Here is a 20852-nt window from a genome sequence, read left to right as displayed (position 1 = left end):
CCCCTCTCCTTTTATCTCCTCTCCCCTCTCCTTTTATCTCCTTTCCCCCTCTCCTTTTATCCCCTCTCCCCTCTCCTTTTATCTCCTCTCCCCCTCTCCTTTTATCCCCTCACCCAAACCCACTTACTGTTACTCTGAAGAAGAATAAAGTATATCATTTTAAAGTATTCTTTTGATAGGGTTGATTATAAAATTAACAAATAAATGAAGTACCTGGTAATTAATGGGTCGTTGTACTTAGATGCCTCTGATCACAAGGTAAGTCGTTCAGATTGACATCAAAGAGAAAATGTACTGCTTTGATACGCTACAAAGTGCATATAGAATTAGGGTTGTCCATTTTCAAAGTTGACAATTTTCAAAAATCTCTATTGTGGGCAGTATCTCCTTGGAAGCTTAGACTTGTTACATATGTACACATACTGTACATGATAAGGAAACATGCTGAACATGTATAAAGCATGTCAGGATGATTGTGTTGATACTTTAGGGTGTCCTGTAATACCTGATACTGATGATCAACAACAGATCGGTGTTTATGTCTTTATCCCTGACTCTTGAAAGGCGCTGTCATAACATAATAGCTGAAGAAAAACATAATTATTTTAACTGAAAATTTGTTTTTTATATATGGGAATATGGGAAATACAGATACAAAATTGTAGATATTAAAATCCTATGTCTTGAGTACTTGAGAATCAGTAAAGAGGTTTTCAGCTTGCAAATGAATAAGTACATTGTATAGGGCACCCTTAGACTTGGGACTCAGTGTTACATAAAGGTAGTTTCTGATCTGTCGTGGGCAGGGTGGCTGCTAGGGTTCAGTGGGAAAAACAAAAGTCAATCCTACTCCTATGTATGGGTCAAGCTGAACCTTATTTGGTAAACATTTAAAATCTTACTCCTTCAATAGGGATGTATGTAAAGATTTGTTACAAACTTTTGTCTGCTCTCAGCTTATACTTTATTTATTCAATCTTTGATACACACGTCAAATATACCATATTTGATACAATTGAAAAAAGTATGCCATGATTAAATGTTTTTGTACAGGTGGTTCTGTGTCCAATATGTATGCCCTTAACCTGGCCCGATTTCAGCGATGGCCGGAAGTGAAGCGATCAGGCATGCACGGTTTACCAAGACTGTGTATCCTTACATCAGAAAAAGTAAGCTGTAGGATGATGTACCATACCTGTATAGATGACTAACCATACCTGTATAGATTACCTACCGTGCCTGTATAGATTACCTACACACCTGTATAGATTACCTACACGCCTGTATAGATTACCTACACGCCTGTATAGATTACCCACACGCCTGTATAAATTACCCACATGCCTGTATAAATTACCTACATGCCTGTATAGATTACCCATATGCCTGTATAGATTACCCACATGCCTGTATAGATTACCCACATGCCTGTATAGATTATCTACATGCCTGTATAGATTACCTATCATACCTGTATAGATTACCTACCATACCTGTATAGAATACATACCGTGCCTGTATAGATTACCTACCATACCTGAATAGATTACCTGCATACCTGTATAGATTATCTACATGCCTGTATAGATTACCTACCATACCTGAATAGGTAACTTACCATACCTGTATAGATTACTTACCATACCTGTATAGATTACTTACCATACCTGTATAGATGACTTGTTAAGACATGTTAACTAAAATTAGATGACATAGAAATGAACCCAAGTGTAAATTACAGTTGCATGATACCATAGGATAGAATAAAATAAGGAGAAATGGCTTAAATATCATTATCCTTTGGTGGATGTTTAATGTATGAAATGTAAAACCAGAACAATAAACAGACACATACTATCAATGCTGTCATAAATCTCGGTAACAGATGTGTTTATTGTCTGATGTATGTATTATACACTTAATTCTCAGCGAAGCTACAGGTATTTATGTCAATATAAGGTGTTAACATTATCTAATAACCATGCTAGTTTTAAACTTTTTAGATCACCTGAGACAAAGTCTCAAGTGACCTATTGCGATCGCCTTTTGTCCGGCGGCGTCCGGCGTCCAGCGTGCGTTCGTAAACAATTTACATTTTCGTCTTCTTTTCCAAAACCCCTGAGCCAATTCCAATGAAATTTTGCAGAAACCTTCCATGGCCAAAGATCAACATAAATTGTGAATTATATGGTCCCCAGCCCCCAGGGGCTTGAGGGGCCGGGCCAAAAAGGGTCAAATTGACTAAAATTTCAAAAATCTTCTTCTCAGGATCAAGATATGGTAGAATCAAATACTCTTCATAGATGGATAGGTTTTAAGGTGCTTTACCAAATTTGTGAATTTCATGACCCCGGGGTCTCATGTTTCCCCCTGGGGAGGGGGTAAACTTTACTATAGTTTATATAGGGAAATCACATTTTGGACTAACATTTGTTTAAATGCCATTGGAAGTAATTCAATTTGGGTTAGCATTATCAGTATTGGATAGCAATTTGATGGTATGCACATATCAGCCCTGACTGACCCCCAGGGGCTTATGGGTGGGGCAAAATAGGTCGAATTGAGTGAAATTTCAAAATCTTCTTCTCAAGACCAGATATGGTAGAATCAAATGCTCTTCATAGATGGAAGGGTTTTAGGTGCTCTACCAAAATTGTGAATTTTTTGACCCTAGGGTCTCACGTTTTCCCCTGGGAAAGGAGGGGGGGGGGGGCAAAATTTGTTATGGTTTATAATGGCAAATGATACTTTGAATATTACATGTTGATAACTAGATTTGAATCACAACCCTAAGTTGACAGTTTGATACATTGAAAATTTTGAGCCATCCCTACCCCCAAGGACTGTAGGGTGGGGCCCAATGGAGTCTGTGTGCTAAAATTTCTTCATTTTCCTTGTTTAGAATCAGAGGTGCTAGTTTCAAATACTTTTCAGCCTTAAATCTGCATGCTGGATATTGAATAAGGTGGTTTTATTGTTTTTTGTCACTTTGAATAATATTTCTGTTCATGTTAAAGACAAAAATCAACTCTCTGTATAAATATATCAGGTGACCGTTAAGGCCCATGGGCCTCTTGTTTTCATCCTCACGTGAGTGTTGACTTACATGAAGATATTGTACTCTTTCCCCCAATTGTTATATGTGGTCAGGATTCCTAGTAACAAAACAGATCTAGGACAGTTTTCATCCACTACCACTGCACCACAAAAACTCGGTGACGCTTTACAAAACAAACCCAATCACACCATTTTACATACATGCTCCTTTTGTTTCAAATTTTTTAACAATAGTTGACATTAAATAAAATTTGATAATATGATATTTTTTAATAAGTTAATAGTTGTTACTTCCTAAGGCATCTTTTCCATTGCTGTTGTCTATAGGCCCACTACTCCTTGAAGAAAGGTGCAGCATTTATCGGTGTTGGAGTAGACAATGTATTCCCTGTCAAGGCCGACCCTGAGGGACGCATGATGCCTTCTGCTCTGGAAGAAAGGATAATGGAATTAAAGGCAGAGGTAAGAATAAAGATCTATTAAGAAGTAAAACACAAACCTAGATTGTTATATATGCCAATCATTTTCATAACCATTGCTGATCCAGAGCAGAATGAATTTAGTTAAACCCAGAGCTGAATAACTATGTTGAGTGTAGTAATGCCATACATGTAGCTGAATGAACCAGTTAAGTGAATGGAGAGTAGCCATATCTAAACCAGACAATAGCCCTAGTTAAACCTGATGTTCATAATCTAGTCCAGTTAATACATTTAAGGAACAATCAGAATTAGTTTGGGGGTTTATGGTATATACTGAAAAAAACTGCACTTATTTTGCATCAATCCACAAGGCAGTTTTTGCATGAATCTGCACCAAGTGTTGTTTTGTTATATATCGTATAACTCAAATATAATCATGGTTATACCTTATGATTTAATGTATAAATACGCTCAACACTTTTAAGTTCATAAATGATGGGTATTCATTATTTTCTTATAAAAGCAAAATAAATTTGCACAAAACAACATTGGGCAGTAATTTCATTGCCGAGCAACTTCAACCAATAAGAAGTTAGAATTACAAAGTACATCAGAACAGCACATATACTTTGGCAAATACTGCTCCAGGCATTTTGTCATCAGTTTTTGTGTTATGTATACTTTTTAGGTTATATGATAAAACTTGATAAGGTTAGCATTTGAGGAATAGCCAAATTAAATAATGCATGTATAACCAGAGTTTGTTGTCTTAGATCTTACAGTGTTAGGTTTGGTGACCTCATCCTGACATTGTACCGACAATTTGACTCCTTACTTTCTGTTACACAGATAAGATAAATATATATTTCTACTTGACAGGGCTATGAACCATATGTAGTGAATGCCACATCTGGGACAACAGTATTTGGGGCGTATGACCCTCTGGATGACATTGCCAATGTCTGTCAGAAGTTTGGTATCTGGATGCACGTTGACGCTGCCTGGGGAGGGGGAGTGCTGCTGTCAAGGAAATACAGGTGTCTCATGAGAGGCATAGAGAGGTAGGCTACTGTTAACAGTACATGGACAGTAACCCTACAGGTGTGAAATCACCAAACACGTCAGGGCTACAAACCATCAGAAACTAGGGCTGTAATCACCTGACATTATATGGTGGTAGTCGCCTGACATTACAGGTTGGTAATCACATGACATACATGCATAACAGGGTGGTAATCATCTGACATAACAGGGTGATAATCACCTGACATTACGGGATGGTAATCATCAGACATTACAGGGTGATAGTCACGTGACATTACAGGGGGGTAATCACGTGACATTACAGTTTGGTAATCACCTGACATTACGGGATGGTAATAATCTGACATTACAGGGTGATAGTCACGTGACATTACAGCGTGATAGTCACGTGACATTACAGTTTGGTAATCATGTGACATTAGTTTGGTAATCATGTGACATTACAGGGTGGTAATCACATGACATTACAGGTTGGTAATCACGTGACATAACAGGGTGATAATCATGTGACATTACAGGGTGATAATCACGTGACATTACAGGGGGGTAATCATCTGACATTACAGTTTGGTAATCACATGACATTACAGTTTGGTAATCACATGACATTACAGGATGGTTATCATGTGACATGACAGGGTGATAATCATGGGACATTACAGGATGGTAATCACGTGATATTACAGGGTGATAATTACATAACATTACAGTTTGGTAATCAACTCTCATTACAGGGAGGTAATGACATTACAGGGTTGTAATCACCTGACATGACAAGGCTGAAATCACCTGACATTACTGAGTGGTAATCACCTGGCATTACAGGGTGATAATCACCTGACATTACAGAGTAGTAATCATGTGACATTACAGGGTGATAATCACGTGACATTACAGGGTGGTAATCATGTGACATTACAGGGTGGTAATCACCTGACATTACAGGATGGTAATCACGTGACATTACAGGGTGATAATCAGGTGACATTACAGTTTGGTAATCATGTGACATAAAAGGGTGGTAATCACGGGCATTACAGGGAGTTAATCACATGACATTACAGGGATTGTTATCACCTGACATTACCGAGTGGTGATCACCTGGCATTACAGGGTGGTAATCACGTGACATTACAGGTTTGTAATCAGGTGACATTACAGGGAGTTAATCACATGACATTACAGGGATTGTAATCACCTGACATGACAAGGCTGTAATCACATGACATTACAGGGTGGTAATCACGTGACATTTCAGGGATTGTAATCACCTGACATGACAAGGCTGTAATCACGTGACATTACAGGGTGGTAATCAGGTGACACTACAGGTTTGTAATCACGTGACATTACAGGTTTGTAATCACGTGACATTACAGGGTAGTAATCAGGTGACACTACAGGTTTGTAATCACGTGACATTACAGGGTGGTAATCAGGTGACACTACAGGTTTGTAATCACGTGACATTACAGGGTAGTAATCAGGTGACACTATAGGTTTGTAATCACGTGACATTACAGGGTAGTAATCAGGTGACACTATAGGTTTGTAATCACGTGACATTACAGGGTAGTAATCAGGTGACACTACAGGTTTGTAATCACGTGGCATTACAGGTTTGTAATCACGTGACACTACAGGGTAGTAATCAGGTGACACTATAGGTTTGTAATCACGTGACATTACAGGGTAGTAATCACATTACAAACTTAGAACTTTGTTGCATACTGCATAACATACATCAACCTCCTCGATACAATATTGTAAATTTGGAAGTTAAGAGAATAGATCTGCTCCATTTTATGCAAGCGTTCTTTACATTTAATGTAATCACATATATGTGTCTGTTTTGTATTAATTTTCATTTCAATTCATATTAGTAAAAAAAGTTGGAAAAGGTTTACAGTTAAGTATGAACTATCATATATAGAAATACTTGAGACAGCTAAATACATGTACACTATCCATCCCATATGTATATTAAGATATAAACTTCCTCATGTTCAGCCTTATTGTAATATGTTCTTCAGGGCGGACTCCATGACATGGAATCCCCACAAAATGATGGGACCTCCCCTTCAGTGTTCAGCCTTCCTCACAAAACACAAGGTCAGTTAACTGAATGAAACTTTAGGATATTTCACATAAGGGTTGATAAATTGCTTCCAGGAATTGTGCAGGCTTGTCAGGTGATATGAACCATGCTATTTTAACTGTCAATGAGACAAGTACATTGACACCTGTGTATAAAGACCACTAATATCACCTGCATAGGAAGACTACCTGTCTATAACTACCAGTTAAAGAATACTTCATTTTTTTCTGTATTTTATTACTTGTGTAAAAAACACATTTCTAAAAAATCTATGAAAACCACATTTTTACAAATATCACGTGGTTATTATCATCTAATGGCTTACCTAAGTGTATTTTATTAAGACCGGTTTTACTTTCTCTACCACTACTTTCTGACTGGTCTCTGTGTGTCAGCTGATGAAGGTAAAGTTAGTAAGACTTGAGGTATTGTTGGTGCTTTGTTTCCAATGACCTGTTCTGTTTATTGTGATATAATGTAAGGGAGAAAATGTAATACAAGGCAGGAAAGTTATTGAACTCATTCACCCCTGAAAACACATTTGAACTCTTCCAATACAAAGATTGGAATAGTTCATTTTTATGAAATTTGTGGGCTGTATGAGTTAATGTAATGCTACTGTATAGAGGTTTTCACCCCAATCTACACCTGACCGTAGAGTTCTGACTTTCATGCCAGTTTATAATGGACTCGTAATTTTCCTGGCTTTTGCTTTGAATTGTAGAACTGCACTCTGACCTTGTGAATTCAGTATACATTAAGGTACATAATAAAGTACACATTTGGGTACACAATAAAGTGTACATTTGGGTACACAATAAAGTATACATTTGGATACACAATCAAGTAAACATTTGGGTACACAATAAAGTATACATTTGGGTACACAATAAAGTGTACATTTGGGTACACAATAAAGTGTACATTTAGGTACATAATTAAGTAAACATTTGGGTACACAATAGAGTGTACATTTAGGTACATAATAAAGTATACATTTGGGTATACAATAAAGTACACATTTGGATACACAATAAAGTGTACATTTGGGTACACAATAAAGTGTACATTTAGGTACATAATTAAGTATACATTTGGTACATAATATAGTATACATTACGGTACACAATAAAGTAAACATTTGGGTACACAATAGAGTGTACATTTAGGTACATAATAAAGTATACATTTGGGTACACAATAAAGTATACATTTGGGTACACAATAAAGTGTACATTTGGGTACACAATAAAGTGTACATTTAGGTACATAATTAAGTAAACATTTGGGTACACAATAGAGTGTACATTTAGGTACATAATAAAGTATACATTTGGGTATACAATAAAGTACACATTTGGATACACAATAAAGTGTACATTTGGGTACACAATAAAGTGTACATTTAGGTACATAATTAAGTATACATTTGGTACATAATATAGTATACATTACGGTACACAATAAAGTAAACATTTGGGTACACAATAGAGTGTACATTTAGGTACATAATAAAGTATACATTTGGGTACACAATAAAGTATACATTTGGGTACACAATAAAGTATACATTTGGATACACAATAAAGTAAACATTTGGGTATACAATAAAGTATACATTTGGGTACACACTAAAGTATACATTTGGGTATACAATAAGGTATACATTTGGATACACAATAAAGTAAACATTGGGGTATACAATAAAGTATACATTTAGGTACATAATTAAGTATACATTTGGTACATAATATAGTATACATTACGGAACAAAATAAAGAAAACATTTGGGAACCAAATAGAGTGAACATTTAGGTACATAATAAAGTATACATTTGGGTATACAATAAAGTATACATTTGGATACACAATAAAGTGTACATTTGGGTACACAATGAAGTGTACATTTAGGTACATAATTAAGTATACATTTGGTACATGATATAGTATACATTACGGTACACAATAAAGTAAACATTTGGGTACACAATAGAGTGTACATTTAGGTACATAATAAAGTATACATTTGGGTACACAATAAAGTATACATTTGGGTACACCTTAAAATTGCTGCCTGCTAAAACTTTGCCATAAGCTTTATATAGCTGTAGGTATATTATTCACTGATCAAATCAAAATGATTACTTAATAGCAACAAGCTAAGTATCACTTAAAAAGGACTCTATATTTCAGAACATCAACAGAAAAGATATGGAACATTTGTAACGAATATGTTTTTGTTTTTATGCTCTTCTTTCCTAAAAGGATTTAGAAAATAGGTAGATTAGATATCATTGAGTGCAGTCATATAAGATTGATAGAGTCTTTCAACCCCTTATGGTAACGTAGGGGAATCTCAACCCTTGGGGGAAGATTTTAAGTGTCAAACACGAGGCTGGCTGAGTGATGGCAACTTAAAAATCTCTCTCGTAGTGTTGAGATTCCCCCATTACACCCCTAAGGGAGTGAGTTATTCGTTATTCTTTTTTATGCCCCCCTCTAAAATTAGAGGGTGGCATACAGTGTTGCCCATATCCATCCCGTCCCGTTGCATCCCTTCAAACATCAAACACTGAAATTAATTTCACATGGTGACAGGGGCATTCATGTCTTACAGACATTTTCTAGTTCCTTATCCTGTTGACCCTGTCACACCTATGATAATAATACTGACATTACTGGGTCAATGCATGTTTGACATGACATTAATTTATTGTTGTCTTGACCTCATACAGTGGTTATAACATGCAAATCCTCTCATCTCAACCCTCAGTTTAGACAAGATTCCTCAAACCTGTCCAGGGTAAGAAAAACTCTGAATATTCCACATGTTATATATGGACCTTTTGTGATAGTCCATCGGTATGTTTCAGAATCTCCTGCCAGAGTGCCACTCAGCCCAGGCCACCTACCTTTTCCAGCAGGACAAGTTCTACGATGTTTCATATGACACTGGTGATAAGTCCATCCAGTGTGGTCGTAAAGTGGACGTCCTCAAGGTCTGGATGTTGTGGAAGGCCAAGGGTGACATTCAGTTTGAGAAGGACATTGATAACATCATGGAATGTGGGAAGTAAGTCTGCTACAATCACAGCGTTTGGTACAGTTCACACCAGTCATAGACTACACCTTACTTGGTATCCCACCCAGTCACACATTGTACCGACTCTGAGTCAGCTAGACAATCTTACATCATACTGACTCTGAGTCAGCTAGACAATCTTAAATCATACCAACAATGAGTCAGCTAGACAATCTTACATCATACCGACTCTGAGTCAGCTAGACAATCACACATCATACCGACTCTGAGTCAGCTAGACAATCTTACATCATACTGACTCTGAGTAAGCTAGACAATCCTACATCATACCAACTCTTAGTCAGCTAGCCAATCACACATCATACCAACTCTGAGTCAGCTAGACAATCACACACCATACCAACTCTGAGTCTGCTAGCCAATCATACACCATACCAACTCTGAGCCAGCTAGCCAATCATACACCATACCAACTCTGAGCCAGCTAGCCAATCACACCAACTCTGAATCAGCTAGCCAATCACACACCATACTAACTCTTAGTTTGCTAGCCAATCACACACCATACCACCTCTGAGCCAGCTAGCCAATCACACACCATACTGACTCTGAGTCGGCTAGCAAATCACACACCATACCAACTCTGAGTTTGCTAGCCAATCACACACCATACCAATTCGGAGTCAGCTAGCCAATCACACATCATCCCAACCCTGAGACAACTAGCCAATCCCACCAACTCTGAGTCAGCTAGCAAATCACACACCATACCAACTCTGAGTTAGCTAGACAATCTTACATCATACCGAGTCTGAGTCAGCTAGACAATCACACACCATACCAACTCTGAGTCAGTTAGCCAATCACACACCATTCCAATTCTGAGTCAGCTAGCCAAACACACACCATACTAACGCTGAGTCAGTTAGCCAATCACCCACATATACCAACTCTGAGTCAGCGAGCCAATAACACACCATACTGACTCTGAGTCGGCTAGCAAATCACACACCATACCAACTCTGCGTCAGCTAGACAATCTTACATCATACTAACTCTGAGTCAGCTAGCCAATCCCACACCATACCAACTCTGAGTCAGTTAGCCAATCACACACCATACCAATTCTTAGTCAGCTAGCCAATCACACATCATACCAACTCGGAGTCAGCCAGCCAATCACACACCACACCAACTCTGAGTCAGCTATCCAATCACACACCATACCAACTCCACATTGTACCGCCTCTGAGTCAGCTAGACAATCACACACCATACCAACTCTGAGTTAGCTAGACAATCTTACATCATACCGACTCTGAGTCAGCTAGACGATCTTACATCATACCGACTCTGAGTCAGCTAGACGATCTTACATCATACCGACTCTGAGTCAGCTAGAAAATCACACATCATACCGACTCTGAGTCAGCTAGCCAATCACCCACCATACCAATTCTGAGTCAGCTAGCCAAACACACACCATACTAACGCTGAGTCAGTTAGCCAATCACCCACATATACCAACTCTGAGTCAGCGAGCCAATAACACACCATACTGACTCTGAGTCGGCTAGCAAATCACACACCATACCAACTCTGAGTCTGCTAGCCAATCATACACCATACCAACTCTGAGCCAGCTAGCCAATCATACACCATACCAACTCTGAGTCAGTTAGCCAATCACACACCATTCCAATTCTGAGTCAGCTAGCCAAACACACACCATACTAACGCTGAGTCAGTTAGCCAATCACCCACATATACCAACTCTGAGTCAGCTCGCCAATCACACATCATACCAACTCGGAGTCAGCCAGCCAATCACACACCATACCAACTCTGAGTTAGCTAGACAATCTTACATCATACTGACTCGGAGTAAGCTAGACAATCCTACATCATACCAGCTCTTAGTCAGCTAGCCAATCACCCATCATACCAACTCTGAGTCACCCAGCCAATCACACACCATACCAACTCTGCGTCAGCTAGACAATCTTACATCATACTGACTCGGAGTAAGCTAGACAATCCTACATCATGCCAACTCTTAGTCGGCTAGCCAATCACACATCATACCACCTCAGAGTCAGCTAGCCAATCACACCAACTCTGAGTCAGCTAACCAATCACACACCATACCAACTCTGAGTTAGCTAGACAATCTTACATCATACCGAGTCTGAGTCAGCTAGACAATCACACATCATCCCGACTCTGAGTCAGCTAGACAACCTTACATCATACTGACTCTGAGTCAGTTAGCCAATCACACACCATACCAACTCTAAGTCAGCTAGCCAATCACACATCATCCCAACCCTGAGTCAGCTAGCCAATCACACCCCATACCAATTCTGAGTCAGCTAGCCAATCACACACCATACTAACTCTGAGTTTGCTAGCCAATCACACACCATACCAACTCTGAGTCAGCTAGCCAATCACACATCATACCAACTCTGAGTCAGCTAGACAATCTTACATCATACCGACTCTGAGACAGCTAGCCAATCACACACCATACCAATTCGGAGTCAGCTAGCCAATCACACACCATACTAACTCTTAGTTTGCTAGCCAATCACACACCATACCAGCTCTGAGTCAGCTAGCCAATCACACCAACTCTGAGTCAGCTAACCAATCACACACCATACCAACTCTGAGTCAGCTAAACAATCTTACATCATACTGACTCTGAGTCAGCTAGACAATCACACACCATACCAACTCTGAGTCAGCAAGACAATCTTACATCATACTGACTCTGAGTCAGATAGCCAATCACACACCATACCAACTCTGAGTCGGCTAGCCAATCACACACCATACCAACTCTAAGACAGCTAGCCAATCACACACCATACCAACTCTAAGTCAGCTAGCCAATCACACACCATACTAACTCTTAGTTTGCTAGCCAATCACACACCATACCAGCTCTGAGTCAGCTAGCCAATCACACCACCTCTGAGCCAGCTAGCCAATCACACACCATACCAATTCGGAGTCAGCTAGCCAATCACACACCATATAAACTCTGAGTCAGCTAGCCAATCACACTCCATACCAACTCTGAGTCAGCTAGACAATCACACACCATACCAACTCTGAGTCAGCTAGCCAATCACACATTTATCAGGTAACAGCACAGACTTATTTTACTACTTATGAAATTATTATTGTTGCATGTCCTGACCTTCGGTCTGTTTGATTTCCTCAGGTACCTAGCAAAGCTGGTTAATGAGCATGAAGGATTCAGACTCCTTGTAAAGGAGGTAGGTATTCTACATCAATATAGCTTTATGGCAATAGACCGCAAATATCAACCCCAAAATGACTCGGTCAGCTTGAGGTCGAGTGATAAGTTGCATTGTGTAACCCATGATATTAATTCCAGATCTCTCAGACCCTGCTGGAATGAACTTTCCTATATGTGCTCACTGATACTTGATGATAGAACTATTACTTGTGATTTTATTAACCCCAAGGCGATTGAAATTTCAAACGTATACTCATTGACCCCGCCCGGATGATTGAACTTTTAAGTACATACTTGTTGACCCTGGGTGATGGAACTTTTATTTGTGTACTCACTTATGCCGGATGATCAAAGTATCCTGTGTGTACTCATTGCCCCTGGGTGATAGAACTTTATTATGTACTGACAAGATAATTCTGTGTTTTACAGCCAGAGTGTACCAATGTGTGTTTCTGGTACGTACCGCCCAGTATGCGGGGCCAGCCTGAGGACCAGGAGTGGTACCAGCGTCTGTCCAAGGTGGGTAATATATACCATCACACTTCTGATGGTGCGGCTTTATCATGTCCTTAGTATCTTTTCTGTTTATAGGATCGCGTTGAAATTTGCAGCTACTATACCAAAATATTTACCAGGGTTGAAGGTATGAGGCATCACCCTTTAACAGAAGTTCAGAGATTTTCATTTTACATATTGGTATATTCATCAAGAATTTGTTACAATGGAAATTAAATCTCTAAATATAAGTGCAGTACGGTACTTTATTTGAACCATTAAGCACACCATCTGTTACGGTAATCACTCTATTTCACTTTTCTGGTCCAATTGTCACCATCATCAGCACAGTTTATATTGTTCATACGGAGAAACCCTCAGAAATGTTGAAAAATGTGTTTGATTGAAGTTGTTTTTATCAATTTATTTGTTATACCATTCATCTTTTTTAACAAATGTTAGACTATATTGATTGAATTTTTTTGATTGGTTGCTAGGTTGCACCTGTTATCAAGGAGCGTATGACGACAAATGGGACAATGCTGATTGGCTACCAGCCTGATGGAGAGACTGTCAACTTCTTCAGAATGATCGTGTCGAATCTGGGGGTCACAAGGGAGGACATGCAGTTTGTGATTGATGAAATAGAACGACTTGGAAGAGACCTTTGATGATGATCATCGTCGACGGGAGACTTGGTAGAAACCTTTGATGATGATCATTGGCGACGAGAGGGAAAGGACGCTGTTACAAGTTACACACAGTCCGGATGTTATCGAGTGATCAGTACTTACAACCCTAACTTCAATTGTCACAGGAACAATGAAAATGTTAAAGTCATTATCATCATATTAAATAAACATCAGAATGAAAAATACTATTTTCATTGCTCTTAAATACCATCTAATTAAAGAAAAAAGTTTTGTTTCTTGAACAGCCATTTAGTTTAATAAAATTTACTTATCTAGCTCTCTCTCTGTTTGTGATTAAAAGCAATTTTTTTGCTTTCAACAAGATTTTAAACATACAATGAACAATATTTGTGAAGAACTACTGAGTCTTTTGTATTTAAATTTAACATTTAATTCAATTTGATTTATCAATAATGGACGAAGGATTAAAGCCACTGTTCATATCAACCATTATTTAACAAATAGTTTATAGGAGTGTCAATAACAATATTATAGTCGGTAGTAAAAGCAGGCTTGTGTTATCATATTAACCATGTACTATATATAACTTATAGATAAATTTTACTTGACTTGACTTGAATAACAGTATTATTAATATGTATAACATTGTCTTACTGTGTTTCACATATCATAGATATGTATAACATTGTCTTACTGTGTTTCACGTATCATAGATATGTATAACATTGTCTTACTGTGTTTCACGTATCATAGATATGTATAACATTGTCTTACTGTGTTTCACGTATCATAGATATGTATAACATTGTCTTACTGTGTTTCACGTATCATAGATATGTATAACATTGTCTTACTGTGTTTCACGTATCATAGATATGTATAACGTTGTCTTACTGTGTTTCACGTATCATAGATATGTATAACATTGTCTTACTGTGTTTCACGTATCATTGATATATATTTACATTCTGTATGCTTAGACCCATTGACAAAAATTACATTCATAAATGCATAACACAGGTGTTCATAGAATCTTAGCACGTGGGAACTGATAGTAACCTGATCACACTGCGTAGTAATACACTACAAAAACTACTCACTCGGAACGACCGACCTAGATGCTTAATTCTTACATCTTAAAATATTATTGAACTGTGCTTTGTGAAATATCCACGTATTCACGTGTCCTGTGCTACAAATAAACATTGAATATGGAACTACATTTTGTTGTGTTATTGTTGTTGACGGTTGCTAAGATCTCTCACGATAGTGTCACATTTCCCCGCGAAAAAACACTGTTCTCGCCACTGCGTTGCACCCGTGTATAAGCAGGAACAAACCCTGTTTATTTGTTTTATTCGTTGTTATATCGATCCACTGAAAGGATTCGTCAATGTAAATATAAGGAATGATATTTATTTTTTCAACATTTATGAGGTCATAACAACAATGGGTTTTTGGACATATTTTACATGAATCGCTAACGCGATTCATTCAATATGTCCATAAACCCATTGTTGTTATGACCTCATAAATGTTGAAAAAATAAAAATCATTCCTTAAGTATAACATTGTCTTACTGTGTTTCACGTATCATAGATTGTTTCTTTGAAATGTTAATCAATTAAAAGTTTAAACTCCCTATTATGTACATGTAGAGTCTATGTGTGTTTATACATCGTTGGTAATATCTTATATATCTTATAATAAATAAATCAAATGGCATATTGTTCACAAACATCTTATAATTATTAAAATCAAATGGTATATTGTTCACAAACATCTTATAATAATTAAAATCAAATGGCATATTGTTCACAAACATCTTATAATAATTAAAATCAAATGGCATATTGTTCACAAACATCTTATAATAATTAAAATTAAGTGGCATATTGTTCACAAACGTCTTATAATAATTAAAATCAAGTGGCATATTGTTCACAAACATCTTGTAATAATTAAAATCAAATGGCTTATTGTTCACAAACATCTTATAATAATTAAAATCAAATGGCATATTGTTCACAAACATCTTATAATAATTAAAATCAAATGGCATATTGTTCATAAACATCTTATAAAAAATCAAATGGCATTTTGTTCCCAAACATCTTATAAAAAATCAAATGGCGTATAACATTCTTCGTGAACAGTTTTACTACAATGTAGGTATTTGTTACCAGCTCAGGTTTGTGATGTTTTGTTTTTGTGTTTTTTTAGAATATTTAAGAAAGGAACATATTTCAAATACCTTAGGTCAGTGACCCTTTGACCTTGAGATTAATCTTACTTGTACAATCATGACCTGTATGAGTATTTGTATGAAGAAAGTATAAAAACTTGTATGATAACATTTATTGGGACTTGAATGATGATTTGTATGAGGATTGTATTAAATCTTGTCTCATTGCAGTTGAAAATACCTGGTAATACAAGGGTCATTGATGTATTGCTATATTTTACATATTTAAATACTTGGTGCATATTTATTTATATAACTTTTCAAAATTTTGCACGTTATATAAGTTTGTATTTATATAATCATTAGCAAGACCTGTTACTTACATTTCATTGTTTCCATGCATTCTGTGTTTGTATTCAACGATTATTTGATTATCAGTGTTTACAGCTAGCTGGTATTTATCCCTCATCTGCTAGATGTGATCTTCTGTCCTAAGAATTACAACGATTCAGGACTTTGAAATCTTGATACTCATTGGAAAAAATCATCATTATTTAAACTATTGTATCCTATTGTAAAAATAGATTTCAACAATAAATTGTTTACGTTATGAATTACAATCTGTTGTCTGTTGTTCAAAGTTGTTGTCTGTTGTGAGATATAAAAAGAAAATAAGCCACACTCTCCCTACCCAAACCTTCAGGAATGTTAGCTGTTTGTAGTTTATAATAAAAAATAAGGCAGTTTATTTTATTAACAAATATTAGAGATATTCAGCTGTCCATTGATGTCATAATACACGTAACCGAGAGGTGTGTCTTACTTCTGAATCAAATGTTACGTATCATGTGTGCAGGTTTCTAAGAAACATATTTTTTATACAGTTATCAAACTGTCATGATGGCTCGTGAGGTCTTGCCTGCCCCTGATTTAGTCCTTGGGTCATAAGATGGAAATGGTTGAGATTCCTACCATACATTTAATTGCTGATCATGAAGAGATAAACGCAATCAGACTATTAAAATTGGTGACCTGGTTTAGCATGCTCAATGCGATTTGTATAGTTCCTGGGTCATAACAGGGAAACAGCTGAGAAATCGCCCTAAAACCCTATACATAATTCCTGGATATGAAGAAACAAAAACAATATATGTGCCTACTGGACATAAAGAGACAAACAACATCATTCTACCAGAATTAACCCAGGGTTCTGGCCCCTCCCTTGGTAAGTCATATTTGCAATATTACCTTTGATAAAAAATATTGCAGTGTTTGGTTAAATAACCAGGTGATGCAGTCCTGATGGGCCCCTTGTGTGTCTCGGTAACTAACGGATATGTTATAACAGAGATATTCTATAAATATGTAATTAACAGATATGTGCATGTAACTGATTTGCTATATCATAGTGATATTTTTTATCCATGTAACATGTAATATTAGTGTTATTTTCAATACTTTCCGTTTCATGTTAATGGTATTTTTACCAACCATGTTGTACTAATTTATTTCCGGGGATAATTTCAGATTTTGCAATAAATATTTTGAAACAAAACACATAGTTTTATATTTAATGTACCATATCTTTTTGTGTACCTTTGCTGTATTTTTACATATGTTTTGAAATATTTGTAACTGGGAACCAGACCCTAGTACCATTTAAGATAAACGGAACTGGGAACCAGACCTTAGTTCCGTTAAACAAGAGGCCCAATGGGCCTGCATCGCTCACCTGGTATTAATATCACACTTGTAATCTTAAAAGTGGACTAAAATACAGCTACAGGCAGACTATCAGTGTTTGATTCATAAGAACCAATTAAAAGATTTAAACGTATGACGCCTGTGACCTTGAATGTCGGACATTAGGTTGAAAGTGGGTCAAGGTCATTCATTTGAACAAGCTTGGTAGCCCTTCATCCCAGCAAGCTACAGGCCCAATATCAGTTCCCTGGACCTTTTGGTTATTAAGAAGAATTCGTCTGAAGATTTTAACACATTTGACCCTTATATCTGGAAAGTGGATCAAGGTCATTTATTTGAACAACCCTGGTAGCTCTTCATCCCAGCATGCATGCTACATGCCCAATATCAGTAACCTGGGCCTTTTGGTTTTTGAGAAGAAGTTGTTTGAAGATTTTACGACATTTGACCCATGTGACCTTGAAAGTGGGTCATGGTCATTCATTTGAACAAACTTGGTAGCCCTTCATCCCAGCATGCTACAGGCCCAATTTCAGTACACTGGGCCTTTTGGTTATTAAGAAGAAGTTGTTTGAAGATTTTAAGACATATTTGACTTATGTGACCTTGAAAGTTTTTCAAAGACATTCATTTGAACAAACTTGGTAGCCCTTCATATCAGCATGCTACAGGCCCAATATCAGTACCCTGGGTCTTATGGTTATTGAGAAGAAGTCGTTTGAAGATTTTAACATATATTTGACCCCTGTGACCTTTGAAAATTCGTCAAGGTCATTCATTTGAACAAACTTGGTAGCCCTTCATCCCAGCATCCTCAGGCCCAATATCAGTACCCTGGGCCTTTGGTTATTGAGAAGAAGTTGTTTGAAGATTTTAACATATTTGACCCATGTGACCTTGAAAGTGGGTCAAGGTCATTCATTTGAACAAGTGGTAGCCCTTCATCCCAGCATGCTAATCGGCAAATATCAACAGCCTGGGCCTCTTGGTTATTCAGAAGAAGTTGTTTAAAGTAAAATATTGACGCCGGACGGGCGGACGACGGACGCCGCACCACGGCACAAGCTCACTTTGCCCTTCGGGCCAGGTGAGCTCAAAAACTGAAATGACACCATCAATGGAACTTGGACCAAAATACCAGTTCAGTTTCAGAAAGACATCGTAACCAGCCTCTTATAATCCACTGGGAACTCCAGTTACGTTTTTGACACAAGGCATGTGTATGTGTCTAGGGGATCGCGCATACTACGAAATGTTTGCTTAACGTGGAATTGCACGGTAGATACTTACGCCATATATGACCTTATATAGTCTCTCAGCCCTTATATGGTATCTGGTATCCCCTTAAATGGATCATTCATTTACTTTTCATTCATATGCAAATGTTTTCGGCAACGACCCCTAGCATTTTCATTCAAACCGTATACGTAGTGACGCCATTTTGTGGTTGGCCAACTATTAGGCAGAGAAAGCATTCACTTCGATACTTTCTTAACTAGCCATATGTATGTGAAAAATACAACAATGCATGTATTTTGTGAGTATACAATTAATAAAAAATATTCTGATTTATTTTCTGACAAAGCTCTGCTTGCTGAAATTGTGCTTCCCGCACTCTTCCCCGAAGCGGATGGTTTCCTCTGACCTACTTACTGTAGTGTTCCTACCTAACTACAGTACACAGTTCCCGTCACAATGTTTGGGTCACTAACGTTTTGCTTTATATCACAAAAATTACCACTGCAAATAAGCCTAAAATGTTACCACTGACCACTTGAATATGAATATTCTTTACGTCAGAATTAAGAAACTCTCTCCAAAATATTCAGTCCTATTAAGTATAGTCACAGAATAGATCGACAGGACCAATACATTCACACACGAAAATTAATGTAAAGCTAACCATGCTTTGATAACTTTAGCTACTCGTCAAACAGCAAGCAGCCTAGCTGGCTGGATGTGGCCAAAGGTCACCACCGCGGTTTACCTGTATTTCTGCAAAACCTTATCTCCCTTAGTAGAACATTGGACTAACCTGACCAGCAGGATTTGATTGAAGTCGGTCTATTTGTAGTGTCGAACCATATTTGTGAGTTATCACAAAGCTTTATCTTCCTCAGATGTAATATTAGTCAGATTTTAGATGATTTTGTGTCGCTTTTATAACACAAGTCAAAATTAAAAGAAGTACTAGCAGAGACGTATATATTGTACGTCTTTGGTAATACACATAATATTTGATAATATCCATGAATTGTTTATAGATAATGAACGGCAAAAGATTGAGTGTGATATTTTCTCTATCAAACATGTTCATCACAAGATATTTTATCAGTACTAATGAAACATGATGCGGTTTGTTCAAACAGGGATTGAAAGACATGTTTGTTACAAACTTGTTACACATTTATTCAATTTAATAACGCAGTGTTTCTGTTTACTGTTTTATGTTGTGAAAATATATCTTTGCTATATTATAGGATTTTTGTGTACTAGAGTGGAACCTACTTATTATGATGTCGCTTATTATAATTTCCCATGTACCGAATTTATCCTTTAACTAAGCAGAACAAATCGTTTATTATGATATGATCAAATGTTGTAATTTTTTTCCCTGCCGTGATTGGATTTTATAAGGTAAAAACTCGGGTATAAGTTGTCCGCGTTTGACACCAGGACAATTGAACAATAGGTCGGGCTAACTGTACATCGTCCGAGGTGATCAACTGTCCACTCCAGGTAAAATTTTCACATCCCCGTCATTGGAAAACAATAGATCGACCATCGCTTTCTAGTCATAAATATTAGTCTAAACAAAACATGTGCGGTAGTTAATTGCTATCTAAAAAAGGACTGTGTATGAAATGGAAATGATTAGGC

At 37.3% G+C, this 20852-nt stretch overlaps 1 protein-coding gene across 2 annotated transcripts in view; it reads left to right on the top strand.

Moving 5' to 3' along the window:
- Window positions 1-14240, top strand: part of LOC110466525 (cysteine sulfinic acid decarboxylase-like) — a 29477-nt gene extending 15237 nt beyond the window's left edge. For both annotated transcript variants that reach the window (XM_021523071.1, XM_021523073.1), the window contains exons 5-12: window positions 1054-1169; window positions 3385-3519; window positions 4359-4540; window positions 6557-6635; window positions 9495-9694; window positions 12897-12951; window positions 13365-13454; window positions 13928-14240. In XM_021523071.1, coding sequence (XP_021378746.1) covers window positions 1054-1169; window positions 3385-3519; window positions 4359-4540; window positions 6557-6635; window positions 9495-9694; window positions 12897-12951; window positions 13365-13454; window positions 13928-14101 — 1031 coding nt within the window. In that variant the 3' untranslated portion in view covers window positions 14102-14240. The remainder of the gene's footprint in view (window positions 1-1053; window positions 1170-3384; window positions 3520-4358; window positions 4541-6556; window positions 6636-9494; window positions 9695-12896; window positions 12952-13364; window positions 13455-13927) is intronic.
- The last annotated feature ends 6612 nt before the right edge of the window (window positions 14241-20852 follow it).

This window comes from Mizuhopecten yessoensis, unplaced genomic scaffold (genome assembly GCF_002113885.1).
Source record: "Mizuhopecten yessoensis strain PY_sf001 unplaced genomic scaffold, ASM211388v2 scaffold11135, whole genome shotgun sequence".
NCBI lineage: Eukaryota > Metazoa > Mollusca > Bivalvia > Pectinida > Pectinidae > Mizuhopecten > Mizuhopecten yessoensis.
This window is presented reverse-complemented; position numbering and strand designations above follow the sequence as displayed.